Source organism: Colletes latitarsis, chromosome 7 (genome assembly GCF_051014445.1).
Source record: "Colletes latitarsis isolate SP2378_abdomen chromosome 7, iyColLati1, whole genome shotgun sequence".
NCBI classification, from domain to species: Eukaryota; Metazoa; Arthropoda; class Insecta; order Hymenoptera; family Colletidae; genus Colletes; species Colletes latitarsis.
Window position 1 is genome coordinate 5,308,426 of NC_135140.1, and position 16,926 is coordinate 5,325,351.

Genomic DNA, 16,926 nt, shown 5'->3' on the forward strand with positions numbered 1-16,926 from the left:
GGTTTATTGAAAGATTGATGCAATGACAAAGGATTCTGTTAAATTTTTAGATAAATCGAGTGTCTGAAAAATGTGTAAACTATTTTTATAGCACACAAGAGATCCATTGTTTCGACTATGAAAAACACTTACATATTATATTGGAAATGTGTGGAAAAAAGGTATCATAAATACGAAACATGTATTAATTCATGAAGCAGTGCGATTTTGGTAAACTACGTAATTAACATACAATAATAACACATACATGTAGGTAGTATAAGGCTGTTCCAAAGTTTTTTTTATGTGAATTAGAAACAAAACAATCTTACCTTTCATTTGTTTATTTTTTTATATTATTCTATTTAAATATTATGCCTGAAAAGATTAATTAAACGTACCACATTATTGTCCCTACGTGCCATAAAAATTTCACTACAATAAGGTGAAAGACCATTTTTATGAATCGTAATATCAAAAACTGTTTATAAGTGTAAAATTCATTTTGTGCAAAAATTTTTACATTAATATACATTATATACATATTTACAATTTTTTTTTTTCAATACAAAAATAGATTATATGTACTATGAATTATAATAATCCCTGTAAAAAGTTTCTTCTCTCTCGCCTTCGCTTTATCGCAGAAAATATGCAATAATCTTTGAGAACCGCCAATAAACAATATAACGCTATGGCTATTGACAAATTTCATCTTTTATCGATGTCATGAACGTAACAACCAACCAACCAATCAACCAACCAACCAACCAACCAACCAACCAATCAACTAACCAACCAACAGTTTTACCTAAATCGTTAAAGACAAACGATTCTATTTTATTCGTTTGTTACATGATTCGTTGATTGTGACTTCATTTCATCTATTTGTTCAGTAATGACAATATCGGATTGTTCCGTATCTTTGTGGAGGGCAATGATAATTTTTTGTTCTGTAGAAGATTGACTGTCGGAAGAACCTTCCTGCGTCGAAGTAGCTGCTTCCTATAATATAAAGGAAACAATTACAATATATTCCGTAATTAGTCGTTCCACATATTTCTATTTAGTTTCTACATAAATAAGTTTCTTTTTGGACTACAATTCTTCTTACCGTACTTCGAATCTTCGTGTGTGTCTTTATATGTTTCGTTAAATGATCTGATCGCATGAATTTTTTTGTACACTCAGGACATTGGAATCTTTTCTCTCCAGTGTGGGTTCTACGATGCCTTTGAAGCTCATCCGATCTAGTAAATTTCTTACCACAAAATATCCAACTACAAACAAACGGTCGTTCCCCGGTATGCCACCTCAAATGAGCTCGTAGATGACTGGTTTTTCCGTACACTTTATTGCATCCAGCTATGTGACAAACGTGTTGCCGTTTTCTTGTCAAGTCTCTATTCCTGTACGAAAAATTTTATTATAAAGCATATTCATGCGAATGATTATGGGAAGAATTTCCTACTAAAACGTTCCCCACCTATCACCATCGCCGCAGTTGGGACACGTGCAAGCAACTCTTCTTCGATGCTGCTTAATAGAGTCTGTATCCACGTTTGGTGATCCTGCGGTGGTTACTTGATGCTGGTGCGAAGTAGGAGCAGGCGTCGTTAACGTGTTATTTGACTGAAGAGTTTGCAGAATTTGCCATTTTGTTGGATCGTTCGAGTCTAATTGCACAGTTGGAGCAGCTACGATAGGTGTAGCTGCGGTAGGCAAAGTCTGAACAGTGGCGGGCTGAAGCGCGCTAGCAGGTATGACTTGCACATTGCCTAGACCTGGGATATTTTGTACAGGTATCGACTGAAGAAACCCATTCGCCGCATTCATTCCAGTGGCAGGCTGAATCTGCATTATACTCCCGCTACCAACGCCTCTCATCATATTGCCTTGTTGAGCGGTTAGGTTTGCTAACGCGGACGCAGGAATTAGAGTTAACTGTTGCGCTTGCGTTCCTATAAAATGTATGTGTTTATTAGTATATTTCTTCCAAGAAAAAATTAAACGAGCTATGGAATCGATAGAATTATGTTTTTATCTATCTTTGTGAGAAATAATATTGCGAAACTGTGCAGCCATGCCTGTAATCGTGATAGGTTGAACAGCAGGCTGTGCCGATTGAGCTGCTGGAATATGTATAACTTGACCACTAGCTAATTGTCTGGCATCGATACTGGTTACTTTTATATCACCTTCAACCGACTCTGGTGGTCTGGTTAACGCTGACAATGTTTGCACATCAATCTTCTGCCCATCTTTCGTAGTGATTACATTACCGCTTGCCGTGATTGGCCTTCCAAGTGCACCAATTCCAAGTACCTCCAAAAATAGGAATATTCAAAGCCCGCATTCGACGATCCATTTAACTATTGTTTGCTTATTTATTCTACTATTTACCTGGACATTGCTCGGAGTCGTTACAGTTGTGCTCCAAGTTGCTACGGTCGAGGATGGCGCAGAAGATTGTTGCTGTGCTTGTTGAACTTGCTGCTGCTGTTGTTGTTGCTGTTGTTGCTGTTGCTGTATAACCTGTTGAACAACCTGCTGCACTTGTTGCTGCTGTTGTTGCTGTACCTGAGCCTGTTGCTGTTGTTGCTGTTGTACAGATTGTATTACTTGTGGTTGAGCTTGCTGTTGCGCTTGTTGTTGAGCAACTTGCTGAGCCACCTGCGTCACCTGTTGACTCTAGAATATCAAAATGCTTTAATAGAAACAAATATGTACAAACTCCAGTTTAACAGACAGAATTCTACGATTTTATGTTGGTTATTTGTCATTCGGTTTTTCCTCGTGTTATTTTAAAATTGGATAATTTCTTGAACAATTACACAGTCTGTTAGGTCAAGGTTTTACTGTATTTTATTACACTATTGTAAAAATCGTTTGATTTTATGTTCACCTGTAAACTTTGAAGCTGTGGCAGATTAGCAATTTGAACCTGTTGAATCTGTCCATTTGGTGTAATTATCTGAGCCATTTGAGGAATTTGCTGTAATTAAATTACACTTAAAATAATCAACATGAATTCTTGCGTTACCGTAATCAATTATCATTTTATCAATTAATCTATTCGAAAATAAATACATCGTAACAACCGGACTCTATCACGCATAGATACGTACGATTATGTATTTATAAAATTCTATAATTTTCTAATAAAACTTGGATGCAGAACTTTTTATCTTAATCTATATTAATTTGGACAGGAGTTAATTTACGCGTAACGTATGTATATAATAAATGTCGTTTAATTAAAAGGTCTAATAATAGGCTTTTAGTAGGTAAAATTCCAAGTAATTTTTATCATTTTGTTCCAACATACTTGGGTGATCTGTGGTATCATTTGCGTAGTAGGCACATTAAAAACACTAGACAATGCTTGAACAGGAAAGTGTACTGTTTGATACACAGTTTGTCCATTGCTAGCAGTGACTGGCACCTGCACAGGTACAGTTTGCTGAACATGCTGCATAGGAAATTGAAGCGGTCTTACTTGTACACTTTGCCCTATAATATATACATAATAATATTAAACTATTGAATACATATTAAATATAGTTTGTTCAGTACACAAAGAGTACACACCTGATGGTAACTGAACAGTTTGTCCAGTAATATTTTGTATGATAGAAGTAGGAAAGACATTGGGTGCCCTTATTAAACTGACAGGTTGTGGTGTAATAATGGTCTGACCATTAGCTAATTGCACTTGCTGACTAGCAAGTTGAACTTGTTGCCCACTAGCCGTAGTAAATTGCATTGTGGGCTGGGTTTGGTGATGACCGCCTGCTGACATAGCAGAAGATGGAATGAAGAGTGCTTCTTGGCCATCAATGTTAACAGTTTGCATCTGTGGAATTACGCTATAGCTAAGTTGTTGTTGTGGTTGATGTTGTTGTGGCTGTTGCTGTGCTTGTTGCTGCTGTGTTTGTTGCTGCTGCTGCTGAAGAGCAGCTTGAGTTTGAGTACTAATTAATTGAGCACCCTAAAACAATTATTGTGTATTAGTAGAAGTTAGGGAATTTATGGTATTTTTATCGACGGATATACTCACTTGCAAGAACTGTTGAGGCAAAGATTGTACAGAAATCGTTTGCGCTCTCTGTTGGTCATGCTGCGGCTGTTGAGTTTGTAAAGGCACAAAGTTTTGCAGCTGCTGCAATGTAATAACTTGAGGCTGTTGCTGCTGCTGTTGTTGTGCTTGTTGCTGAACATCTTGCTGTTGCTGTAGTTGCTGCAGAACATTTGCACTTAAAAAACGAATCTGTGGTTGGGCACTTTGTTGTTCCAATTGTTGTTGTTGTTGTTGCTGTTCAGCCTCCTCTTGTTGTTGCTGTTGAACTTGTAAGGGATCATGATCTTCGATCTCCTCCTATCAAACAATTATTTTAATATTCTTTTGTTTCTATTCATTTAATATCTATTAAAACTATTTTACCTGGGTGATGTTCCTTCCATCCACGCTTCGTTTCATGATGAAAATATCCGTCGTGTATATTTTCCAATGAAAATAACGTCGACGTCAACGCTAATTTTACGTTAAACACCCTTATGCTAGGAATCCATCCTTCGAGTTTACGATTCGGACTAACTATTTAGTCCTCGGTACGTGAAAATGCTCACTCCGCGAGCGTTTGATCTGGAAACCCATTTTCCTCTTAGAAATTAATCTCCTCTACAATGTATTAAAAGATCATATTCATATCCTTTTCCCATTTTCGAATTAAACAAACACACACCTCGCGACCCGTATCCTGACCCAGCAACATCAAGAGAAGACACTAGACGTCAATCGAACCCACGGGGCGGCCAAAGACTAATCGTAAGAAGCTTGAACGACTAGAACGATATCGACACGTGCAAAGACCACTCTCGGAAGACAAAGAAGGCCAGAGAGCACTCCTCGAGAACCCGATCGAGGACCGCCTCCCTACGCCCCTGTTCCTGCCGCCCCACCCGCCTCTCGAAATATCGCACGCTGTGGCAAGGACGCGCATAGCCACCGACACAGGCGCATAGCGTGTGTCGTCACACCCGCCCACTCGGTCGCGCTGGTCGGCTGTCCGCACACTCACACTATCACGTACCTGCGATAACGGGGAAGGCAGCCTCACGATGCAGCCTCCACCCACTTTGCGCATGGGACTCCACCTAACTCGCGAACCGGCACGTGCTTCTCCGCGGAAACGTCCACACCAGTCCACACTGCCTCCCGCTACCGTTTCCTTCCCTCGAGAGAACCAGATATCGCACCCCTGCTGTTATGCTTCCTGTTTCACCTCTCAGTTAATGTGAAGGCGGCCATTATAGGATGCGACCAATAATAGAGTTCTATCCTTCGCAACGTGTTTGCGTGTTAAAAATTACGAGGAACCTCTCACGTTGGTCATTTTATAAAAACGTACAGGGTTCGTTTGGACGCACTGGTTATTGCCAGGCACGTTTCACAATGCATGCAGCTATGCACACATGCAAGCGTCCGACGATGAGGGCGGGCGGGCACGCGCGCGCGCGCGAGCGCACTACGTTGCCCAGAGTGATCACGGTCGACGATCTACGACTTTCCCGTTGGTCGATACACGAAACTCTTTGTTCCCGAAGCAGTTGTTGTCCGAAACAAAACTTAGCAGCGAATTTATGTAGTCGTTACGGAGTCCTTAGCTGAACAGTTCTATAAGTGAACGAGAAAATCAACGCTGCGTTTAAAATTGCCGCCAAAAGCACCGAGTACGTGGTCAAGCTGATATTCTCGTTCTGTTGTGACGATATGTCTCCGCCTAGATTGAGAATTCTCGCTGATAAACCGTGGCCACGTTGGTCCCTGCAACACCTGGCGCACGCGATCCAATTTCCAATGTGATTTCAACACGTGCACGTATATCCGTACACGACAACGTGTTAGTCGGCCGTCCCTCGCGAAAACAGGGCTACGAATACCGCTATGAGAGGACTACTTTCGCCGTGGGGCGGTACACGAGGTGGCAACGTCGCCGTCCGCGAGACGATCGGACGAGAGCCCTGATTGGTCGTACTCGCCTCACAATTGCCGGCAGCGAGCAAAGGTTCGTTAGACAGGGGCGTACGCAGGAACCGTCGGACGCCCACCCCGACGAAGAGGGATAAACGATGCACACCTCCTACTTTCTCTGGCCTTCCTTCCCCTCTTTTTAGCTAGTGGTAGCCCCCGGTCAGGGCCACGCTCGAGCGGGGTTGCGACACGCCGTCGTTATTGGGTATATGTTCTTTCTTGCTCCAGTTACTAGGAGCAACATTAACTGATGACTGCCGGATGACGGCTGAATCTGAAGAAGGGAGGAGCTGGACTCCCTCGCTATGCCGCCGCCCTTCTTTTCATAATAGCTTCACGCGATTTTGTTGGGTACGTACTAAACGGCGTTTCTGCAAATATTAGGTTTCCAACACTGAAATGTTATAATAATATCATGCATTATGTTAAATATATGCTCTTATTTCAAACTTTTCTAAAGACACACTGAAAAACTTTATATTTACTATATTGGCAAATATATGCACTTGCTGGTAAGTGAATATGCTGAATCACGCATTAATGAAGCCATACTAATAATAATAACTATACATGTGTACCTCTACTTTTATGGAAAAGGGTGTTTCTCATTCGAATTTAATAGGAATATACATGAAGGTTAATCCACGTTAAAAACATTTCACTTTATCTTTGAGGTTATGTTAATATAACGTATCATGTTTTGATGCATTGGAGGGGAATCCTTTGCACGGTAAAAAAATTGATCATCTGTTTATTGTTTTACTTACGTGTTGAAGTATTAGAAAAACATTTCTAAAAAAACGGCTAGAGCGTTTTCGGCTACATTTGTTAAATAAAAGTCAAAATGTATATATCAATTCTTTATTTGCCCCTTCCACAGTGAAATCCCTTTTTGAGGACATACTAAAAATAACAACAAAAGTTGGAGTATAGTGAATATTGTATAGTAATCCCTGTAAAGGAAGTGCTTGATCAGATAGTGCAATATTGTACATTAGAATTAAATTTTATCATACAATAATTAATTTCAATATTTTAGCTATATAGCTATATATTAACCTCTTTTCAAGAAAAAATTTAAACAACTTTAAACAAGTCATGTTGACTCGCATGTTATTCAAGCATAAAAATGATTAAATTAAAAACAATAACAAAATGATATTGAGTAAAATACATTCAATAGTAATAGTTCAATATGGCTTTTATTAAGTCAATGATAATGACTAATGACAGTTAAATAAATTAATCTCTAACATAGATCATGTATGTCGTGACTGTGTGACATTAGTGGCAATAAATTAAATAAGTATAATAATTACTTAAATAATGGGTAGTCTATGTAGAGACTAGTTCTAATACACAGTAGCAATTAATATAATTTATAAATAAAACCATCTTATCGAGTCCTAAAGACAGGATTAGACTTGCGACGCGAATTACCTTCACAGTAATCGACGTGTATTTGTTGTCCTGTGCATTGCAATTTTCATGCGACAACAGAGATGAAATCATCATTAAACTGCACTGTGTTCTTGTGTAGATATGATGAAGCCTAATGATTATGATAATTAAAACATTCGCACCCTATGAGTTGCCAGTATTATTCCATATACATACATTACATATATATATGTATATATCCATATACAAAAAAGATAACGAATGTGTAATTTGACGTGAGTTATATTGACTGATATAACGGTATATTTATTCGTTGATACGTTCGAATCATGTTGCATTTTGCGAAAGGCGTATATACAGACACAGTGCATCTATTTTTGAGTAACTTAAACGCTGTACACAAGATATTTACATTAAAATTCAAATTCGTATGATTTCATCATTTTCATTGTTAAAATCTAACGGATGCAATGAAGTAGTAATCGCTGTAGAAAGTACGAAAGACAGCTTTTCGTGGTAATTCTGTGCTACAGTGGGCTACATTTCATGTTCAAAGTAAATGAAAATTCTATGATACACAGTTTGTCGTAGCTGTTTGAATGTGTTGATCATATTAGAAACGTACGAAAATTTGTACGATGCTGCAGAACGTGAATTTTTTTACAGTCCACCACCTGATCTCTCTACGCTTATCTGTTTCTTCAATACTTCTTTTTCATGTTGCGCTTCTTCCATTTCCGCCATCCTTGCAAAACGCGAGTACGCTACGTGTCCAGATTTGATCGCTGACATCATCTGTAGAAGTAAAACGTTTATATTTGAACGATGTAAATTAGAAATGCAAGAAGAAACTGTGTCCAAAAACTTTCAAACAATTGCAATTTCGATCTGGCACAAGAGCAGCATGACACTAGAATACTTTGCAAAAAAGAAAATAAAGCAGATAGATTTAAAATGTTTGTCATAAGGCTAATATCATGACGGAAAATAGTAACCTTTGTATTAGATAGGTTGCTTATTATTATATTCACGAAAGTAAATTATAGTTTGGAAATAAGGAAAAATACTGTTCGTGCAAATAAAACAAATATTAAGAAAATTGTTACAATGGAACTATAATACAATTAAAAAAATACGGAAAAAGGAAGATTAGAGTGTTAGAGGTCTATTCGTATCCAACAGGTCTTTCGGTTTTACTTTTTGTATTAAACTAATAACCGATCCTAAGTTATATTAAAGACAACAAAACTTAGAGTGTTATGTAACGCAATAATGTAACATAGGAAATTTGAAAGCAGCAAGACTATACGGCAAATCCGTGCGTGCGAGCTTTCACAGACCTGAAGGTATTCGTCCAACTCGACTTGACCATTCATATTAGTGTCGATTTCGCGTAGTATTTCATGAAGCTCTTCACCAGGTACTTCCTTGTCACCAAATAGCTGTGAATAGTAAAAAAAAATCTGATTAAGTACATGTTCTATAATTTACCTGCAGGTAATCTTGTAGTTCCATTTGCCCATTGTAACTGAGATCAATTTCATTGAGCAATATGTGCAGCTCGTCTTCCGAAATTTTTGTCCCAAGTGCCTGGACATCGATAATTAAAAAATACGAAACCAAGAAAGAAAAAGGTAGAAAAACTTAAACACGAAGTTAGTATAATTTTTTTTGCGAACCTTAAGTCCTCGCCTGATGTCGTTAATGGATACGTATCCTTTGTTGTCTTTGTCGATAATACCAAAGCGTTTAATGTACAGCTGTATTTCTTCCTTCGTAAGGTTGATGGGAATCTTATCACGAGAAGCACGATTAACCATCTGGCCCATTTCATTGCAAAGGAATTCGCTGGCTTGTTTGTGTTGCTTTTTCTTTTCATCCTCGGACCAATGTAGTTCCTCTGCCATGATGTCTATGATGCCTGGAAGAGCCTCTTGCGCTGCTTGAACATTCAGGAACGCTAATCTCAATCGCCGCGCGATCATATCAATTGCCGTTCTCGCGTATTCACGAACTCCGTACCGAATCTGAAATTAATCGCGAATTATACTTGAAAGAAAAGTGATTACCAAAACGTACTGACAATACTCACCTCAGCATCTATATATGGAAATTCAGGATGAAGCTTTTGACCTATAATTGGCCACCGTTTACCAGTCAGAGAAGCCATCTTTGCTACAGCAAATGCTCGATCTCCGTAGCTTTTGGCCAGATGTTGCGCGACTTCACACTCCAATCCAAAATCTTGCACTAATCTAATGTACATCGTTGGACTCCAACCATGAGCACCCTCCAGAAGGAAACCATTGGTTTGGCAGGGTCTTTGAGGTTTCAGATTACAAGCTTAACGAGAAATTAAAATTAATAATACAGATTAAGAGATAATTGCGAGTATAGATTAAAATGCAAAAATACCTTTGATAGCTGTGTCGATTGTTTCTTCAGCCATCGCCCTGTAAGTTGTCCATTTTCCTCCAGCTATCGTGATAAGTTTTGTAGGGCTTACGTGTACAATATGATTTCTAGCAAGCGATTGAGTGTTTGGTTTATTCGGATCGGAAACAAGAGGTCTGATACCGCTCCAGGCGGACAGCACGTCCCCTCGACGAACTTCAACGTCTGGGTTGAGGTAGTTCTTGACTTCGCGTAAAATAAACATGATTTCGTCTTCGGTGGGTCTGGGATTATGTGTTACATCACAGGGAAGATCTGTCGTTCCTGCGATCGTTTGCTTTTGCCAAGGTAGGAAGAAGATCACTCGACCGTCGCTCGTTGCTGGATCCAAGAGTCCCATCTGATCAGGACTAAACAAAAATTTATTCAGTTGATAGAGGCATTCGCTGTTTCGAAATTGTTTGATCCGAAATTGCTCACCTATAATAACCTGGAAGGACAATGTGAACCCCAGAGGAAGGGCAACAGATCTCTTTGACACTTTGATCGTCCATTTTCCTTATGTAATCCGTGAAGGGACCTGTCGCGTTGATTATAGCTTTTGCTTTTACATCCCATTCTTCTCCAGTGAGTTCATCTCTCAAATGCGCGCCAGTGAGTACTCGGTTACCATCCTTGATGCATTAAGAGTTTTATTTTGATAAGAGATTCGCTCTAAAATCTTACCTTTACCTATACAAGTTTCAAGACAATATCTATGTAAATACCTTATCAAGGCCTTTTAAGAGATTAACGACTGACACATGATTCACAACCGTTGCACCGTGCCGCGAAGCAGTTAGAGCGACAGCCAAATTCATTCTGGCATCATCCTGTTGACCTGTTACATCAGAAGAGTAGAATTACAAATGATATACGTGACTGAGAGGAATGTTGATGACAAATAAATATACACAACGAAACGCACCATCGTAGTAGACAATAGCTCCTGTAAGTTTGTCTCCTTTCAGCATAGGGAACAATTCTAATGCATCAGCTTTGCTAAGGAAATACGACGATTTCACTGTTTTGCTTCCAGCCACCACATCATACATCTTTATACCGAACCAGTAATAGGGGATTTGCCACCATCTGTTAAAAGTGCATTCAATACAGATCAATGTATACAATTACTCTTAGATGACGAATAATAATGAAAGGCAAACGTACGTGTAAACAGGTAACATAATAGGCAGAGGATGAGCCAAATGGGGCGCGCTGTGTAGCATCGATGCCCTTTCGTGTAGCGCTTCTTTGACCATTTTATATTGCTCCACGTCTACCTGCATTATGGCTTTTTGTAAATAACGGACTCCTCCATGAATAAGCTTTGTACTTCTAGACGATGTACCGGATGCGAAGTCATCCCCCTCGATCAAGGCAGTTTTCAAACCTTCAAATGAACAGTGATATATAATTTTTAATTATTCTTTCATAGGATATCAAAGTACTTTTTTTCAAGTAATAAATATAAAAGACAATACCTCGTGTACAGGCATCCAACGCACATCCAGCTCCTGTTGCACCGCCACCAACAATGAGAACATCATATTGTTCTTGACTTTTTAACGTCTTGACTTGTTCCTCTCTCGTAGGCAAAGGCCTCTTCAATGGCTTTAGTATCGATTTGTCCGCATAAACCTACAGTGAACAGACGAACATTATGTCAGTTGGACTAGTTATTTATACGCCACTGAAAATAGTTGAGAATAGATAATTTATCTATTTCTACATCTACGAAAAAGATTTCTTCCTTTCGTGTTTAACAGAACACCAAGGGTGTTAGATCAATGTAATCGCATGATTCGCAGAAATTAAAGTACAAAAGAGCGAACTGATTGCCGCAGCGTAGGAGTCCCTGCAACTTTATTACCACCGATTGAAAACGATTCGTTAGTTGCCATCGTGCATGCTCGTGTTAATATACATCCGATTATCACAGCAGACGATTTTGTATGCCTAGCGCCAGTGTTGAATAATCAACTACAATCATCTAATAATTAAATAAATTAATCTCTTGATGCCTGATATACACAAAACTAATTTCTGAAACTCAATTATCTCTTCTTGGCATTCACGTGACTCCAACAAGTTGTATTACTTCTGTTATTGCGTAATTTAAAAATTACATAATAGTCAAACAGTTTTTGTTACAGTACATGTTTACGTCTCAATGATAGATTACCTAGACCAACGATACCGCAAACTGGGTTCTGTACGACACGAACAAGTGTTTCACACTAAATCATAATTGTTAACATTATGTTTTATTAATCAATTAATAGTTAATCATGTTACGACCTGTACATAAACTTTGTACGTCGTAATTATATTTTCGAAGAACTAAAAATGTAATGTAATTTATTTTATTCTTTTAAAAATTATAATTTATGTTAATTCAGTAATCATAATTAATGAATAACATAAATAATCAAAACAAATATAATAGATATGATTAACTACATTAATCATTAATCACGAAATATTTAAATTTTTAATCTAATCTAATAAGTTAATAATGAAACGTTAATAATAATACTATTCAACATTGTTTTAAGAAAATATATATTTATTAAATAAGTGAATGGGCAAATGAATTAATTATGAAATGAGAAGTAATGAATTATAAAATATGAAATGGATACAGAGGTATAATTTACTTTTAGTACAACTCTCAGATATTCTATCTGACAAAAATAAACTCAATATAAATAATACAAAAATATTAATATATAAATTGTATGTATTATATTTGTTATACCGAATATTCGGTAACGGATGTCAGAAATTCTAAAGGATGGCAAAACAATGACTATCTATAAATTAGATACGTAATCAAAACAAATTTTGAGAAATTTTTTTTATAGAAAAACACTGAATACTTCCAGAACTAAATAACCATAAAAAATATAATATATTTTTTAAATACTATTACAAGCAATATTTCAGTAGTAACATGATGTCTAATGTAGTATTTCAAATAACAGTGTTTTAGAAGTGTCTAGGTCTAAACTATATTACTGGTTCTAATAGAAATTAAAGTAATCTTTCATTGAATTCTTACAAATAACTGATTTACGATTGTAGATTACAAATGTAGTTTGTGGCTTTCGATTAATCTCGCGATGATGACTGTTACTGTTAGATTATGTTTATCATGATTGCTCTGTGTAATCAGTTATAAAAGTAATCATAAAGTAATTAATTACTGCCCGCCTTTTATTGTAACATGTACACATAAAACTTTTCTCGCGTAGAATATAGCTTTAATTCTGAACTAATTTTATAATTTGTACATGTATATTATTATTTTAATTTTGTTTTCAAAAAAATCAAATTCGATTAAGCTTTGATTTAATGTTTTTCATTATATTCTCTGTAACTAAAAATTTTGGAATATGTTTTAAATAAAACGAAGCAGTGAAAGCGCGTAGTCTTTCGTAGCGCAACGAATCTATGCCTAAATGCCTATCTATATGCCTAAACTATGGTTTTAGAATAATTGTATCGTGTTCGAAATAGTCTGGCCTGGCTTGGCACAGACCTTCCCAGCAGTGAAATTTTGGTAACCACGCGACTGCTGGCTGAACGTGAAACACTGTGCAGCCTTGACTGCTAGCATAGATTACGTTTAGTAATAGCTTTTCGTTTCGCGACTAACCGGCTAAACCCGGATTCAAGAAAATATTCGAATAACAAAGTTCTCTCTATTCAGATAACAGTATAGCTATCTCTGCATTTACGTCATTTTATTGTCTTTTCTTACGCGCCAAAAAGTATTAAAATTTTAAATCCTCGAATCTTCTTTCTTTCCCAAATTAAGGAAGTCCAAAATGTTCTCGTCTTTCGAAATCTTGTTACTTCTCGAAAAATAAATTTTCGATTCCTGCGAAAAAGATGGGAGGAAAACAAAGGATGCTTTTTTTTTTTTGCTCCGAAGGAATTAATGGTTCGTCATTCCAATAACGGTAACGTACTTACGGTATTGTCGGAAAGTAACAGATAAGAGGTAAGAGCACTAGCACCTATGGCACTCGCACCTCCCACCAGCAGCTTAAGCGATGCCATTTTACGTCACTTACGGCCTGGACGACAATCTTCCAGGAAAGATCTGGAATAAAGTTAAACGTGTACACGTGATGAGTTAGTCATATGACTCGCTTACAAATTTTCCGCGAAAAGTGATGACCGCCCAAGGTCGCTCGACGTGTACACGAAGATTCTTCCATTTTCTTTTCATTCACAGTTGTAAAAAAGAAAATTGCTAAGAAAATTTCATCGTAACTAAAAGGTAAACGAGCAGCTAATATTTTCCGCCTAGGATATAATTATTTACACGATATACAACAATTTCAGAAACGAATACCAATTAAGGGTTATTAAGATACTGAATAATCAATCGCGCGATAAGTAACCGTGAAATTATAAAAATTTCACGCGTGGGACGAGACAAAGTGGCTCGAATCGCCCGTGAACTATCGGACATAATCTTTGCCAATCGATTAATCGCGCGGATGATCTACTTAGTGAATCACTCTTCATGATATTTGGCAATGTATCAACAGGTGCAGCATGCGCGTGTGACACGGTGATCACGAGTGAATATGGTTTTAACATAGAAGAACGAAGAGGCATTGAAATAGTTCGTTGGCTTCAGCTCGTCGATTTATGTTTAAAAATCAAACGTATTGGCAGAGTTGAGATACTAGTTACATCAACTACGTTGGATTCATGTAAAAAATGATTCCTGTATATTTCGTATACATTCATGTGCTATTCCGATGTGTCATGCAAACATACGCGTACTATTTGCGATATAACGTTTTACGCTGTGATGCAATAATTTACTGATTAAAATCCCCACTGCTTCCGTAACAAAGAAAAAAAAAAAGAACACACTTATGATTGCGGAAAAAACATCCTACTTGTGATTAATAAACATGCGGTGATAACTATATTGCCGACTTATCGGTGAAGGAAATATGTGATTGATAACGAACACGTTGAACTAGACGCTTAGGATGGCGTAACGCGATATACGTAAAGTTAATGAAATCAATGCTTGCCTTGTTGAAATATCATTACTCAGATTGTTAGTTACGAAAGATTACAACGCACTTACTTGCTGAATTATACCAGATTATAAATAACGTTTTTCAGCAACAGATCACACCTCTGTGTTTCAATTTCCGGTATGCGCACAGCGAACGAATGAGATGTACTTTTACGCTTGAAAAATGTATAAACAGACCGTATGAAAGAATTTCGAAATTTCTTTACACCCGGAAACGGAAAAGGAACTGATAACGGAGCGAGCTACACCCAACTCTATTGTTCACGCATACTATTGCTTACTACAAGGTCACGCACACGCGTTCGTGTTACAGGTGGACCATCTAAGATGGCGACCTACTATTGAACTAAGGGATCATTTAATTATTTTTTCATCGCAAATCTTTCTTCTGGCAAAAATTTTACGAATGAAATGTGCAGTTTTGAACGTAATCGTTTGGAATTTCATTCTGATATTGTCGATAACGTTTGATAAATTTAAGCGCAATCGTGAATTACCACAAGAGTCACGTGTTTCCAACGTATAGCTTTTTTCCCCGATGAGCGAGGCTATTAATTTCCTTATGTTATTTCAAATGATTATGATAATCTAAATAAATCTATAGAAAGAAAAGAATAAAAAGATTGGGTGTTTAAAGCATAGCGGCGATCAAAGACTTTTAAATACCTATAGCGCATTAAATTCCTAGAATTCTTACATTTGACGCCACTATCGTTGAAATGTCGAAAAATAATTCATATTATGCTAGCTGAGACCTTGACAGACCCCCGAAGCACGTGGGATTACGTAAGTTGACACTCGTATAACCAGCCAGTTCCAGTATTTTTCATTTCTTTCACGAATATTTTTCAACTATCGATGCATCGTGGTAATACAAAAAAGTCATTAAAAAAAGATGAACTACGAAATTCGAATACGAAAGATCAAATAAATCGCAGGGTAGGTTTACCTTTGTCCGTACAAATGGTGTCATAAACCTTTTCGCGATGTTTTACAAACGATACGCCTTGGAATACGTGCATATTGCGATAATACAAAATCGAAAATGATGTCGCAAGGCTATGTTTTAAAATAGCACCCGCGAATCCCGTGCCAAATGCCTTCAAATGTCACTTGTATTGGACGCGTTCTCATTATGAGCTGCATATATATATATCGTGTTCGTGAGGGGAAAGAAAAAATGATGAGAATTACTCATGCGTCACCCTCGCATATTAGGGGATAGTAATTCCAAAGTTAGGTTATAAAAATGTTCGTTGGGAAATAAGAGACACTTTTGCTCGCGCGCGCGTTAGCAAGTGAGGTGCTAAGTGACTGACCGTGAGGATGAGCGTGTTTGCTTCAAGGATGATTATCATTGCTGTGAAACATTAGTACTAGTCAGGAGAATAATCGAAAATGTTGAATATAACAATGCGAAAATATTACTCACCGTGAGAGAAATTGTTGACAATTCCCTATGATCGGACTCTCGAAAAAAAAACACCCAACGCACAATGGTGACAAGTGCGACCTGTGAAGTTAAAAGTCAATGGTGCACATATTCAACAAGGATGCCGGCACGCACTCCACTGATTCGCGCAAGACTTGCACCGCAAGTGAACAGCTCGTAGTGAACGATTAGGCTACAAGCTACAAGAGCTAATAATTCAAATCTGAGACGATAGAGGGCACCACTTTACACGCTTGTAAAATAACGCAACCAACAAAGCTTGCTGCATACCGGCAAGCATCTCGATAAGTGCTTCGTTTATCTACTTCCAGTATTTTCCAAAATGGGGATATCTTATAACCCCTGGAGAAGCACGAAAGAAAATTTGTTTAATGGTAGAAAAATGTATAGAGAGAGCACTTGTTTAGATTAACTGTAAAAACAATATTTGAAATATGATTCTTCAATCAAGTTATAAACAAAAAATTAAGCTAATTTGTGTTGCTATCTTTTGAAGATTTTTTTTATTAATCTCGAACGTAAAATGCAAAAGTATTTATTGCTTTAATATAA

The 16,926-nt window shown here is 37.4% G+C and overlaps 2 protein-coding genes across 5 annotated transcripts; both read right to left on the minus strand.

Annotated features, from left to right (window-relative positions):
* Positions 1-71: 71 nt before the first annotated feature.
* LOC143344091 (uncharacterized) lies at positions 72-5,940 on the minus strand. 2 transcript variants are annotated; one of them, XM_076769749.1, is made up of 11 exons: positions 5,073-5,940; positions 4,424-4,624; positions 4,040-4,357; positions 3,571-3,970; positions 3,308-3,492; positions 2,885-2,974; positions 2,383-2,670; positions 2,067-2,304; positions 1,466-1,940; positions 1,094-1,388; positions 72-984 (listed from the first exon to the last, which is right to left on the minus strand). In XM_076769749.1, the coding sequence occupies exons 2-11, from the start codon at positions 4,457-4,459 to the stop codon at positions 820-822; spliced, it is 2,490 nt and encodes an 829-aa protein (XP_076625864.1). In that variant the 5' UTR covers positions 4,460-4,624; positions 5,073-5,940; the 3' UTR covers positions 72-819. The 2 variants fall into 2 exon arrangements, with proteins under 2 accessions (XP_076625864.1, XP_076625866.1); XM_076769751.1 differs by lacking the exon at positions 5,073-5,940 and adding an exon at positions 4,725-5,008.
* Positions 5,941-7,196: 1,256 nt separating this feature from the next.
* Gpo1 (glycerophosphate oxidase 1) lies at positions 7,197-16,530 on the minus strand. Of its 3 annotated transcripts, XM_076769754.1 has the most exons (13): positions 16,354-16,530; positions 13,829-13,958; positions 11,332-11,488; positions 11,018-11,240; positions 10,776-10,939; positions 10,576-10,688; positions 10,289-10,482; positions 9,830-10,218; positions 9,507-9,757; positions 9,094-9,441; positions 8,906-9,004; positions 8,755-8,856; positions 7,197-8,209 (listed from the first exon to the last, which is right to left on the minus strand). In XM_076769754.1, the coding sequence occupies exons 2-13, from the start codon at positions 13,913-13,915 to the stop codon at positions 8,075-8,077; spliced, it is 2,262 nt and encodes a 753-aa protein (XP_076625869.1). In that variant the 5' UTR covers positions 13,916-13,958; positions 16,354-16,530; the 3' UTR covers positions 7,197-8,074. The 3 variants fall into 3 exon arrangements, with proteins under 3 accessions (XP_076625869.1, XP_076625867.1, XP_076625868.1); XM_076769752.1 differs by lacking the exon at positions 8,906-9,004; XM_076769753.1 differs by lacking the exon at positions 8,755-8,856.
* Between the last annotated feature and the right edge of the window lie 396 nt (positions 16,531-16,926).

What these genes read in the sequence shown, in the direction of transcription:
- LOC143344091 (XM_076769749.1), bottom strand. Translation starts at nt 4,459, where the DNA reads ATGAAACGAAGCGTGGATGGAAGGAACATCACCCAG. An exon ending in ATGGAAGGAACATCACCCAG is followed by an intron (nt 4,358 to 4,423) that starts GTAAAATAGTTT and finishes ATTGTTTGATAG; the next exon opens with GAGGAGATCGAAGATCATGA. An exon ending in AACTGCGGCGATGGTGATAG is followed by an intron (nt 1,389 to 1,465) that starts GTGGGGAACGTT and finishes TTTTTCGTACAG; the next exon opens with GAATAGAGACTTGACAAGAA.
- Gpo1 (XM_076769754.1), bottom strand. Translation starts at nt 13,915, where the DNA reads ATGGCATCGCTTAAGCTGCTGGTGGGAGGTGCGAGTGCCATAGGTGCT. An exon ending in AATCGACACAGCTATCAAAG is followed by an intron (nt 9,758 to 9,829) that starts GTATTTTTGCAT and finishes TTTCTCGTTAAG; the next exon opens with CTTGTAATCTGAAACCTCAA. An exon ending in ACATCAGGCGAGGACTTAAG is followed by an intron (nt 9,005 to 9,093) that starts GTTCGCAAAAAA and finishes ATCGATGTCCAG; the next exon opens with GCACTTGGGACAAAAATTTC.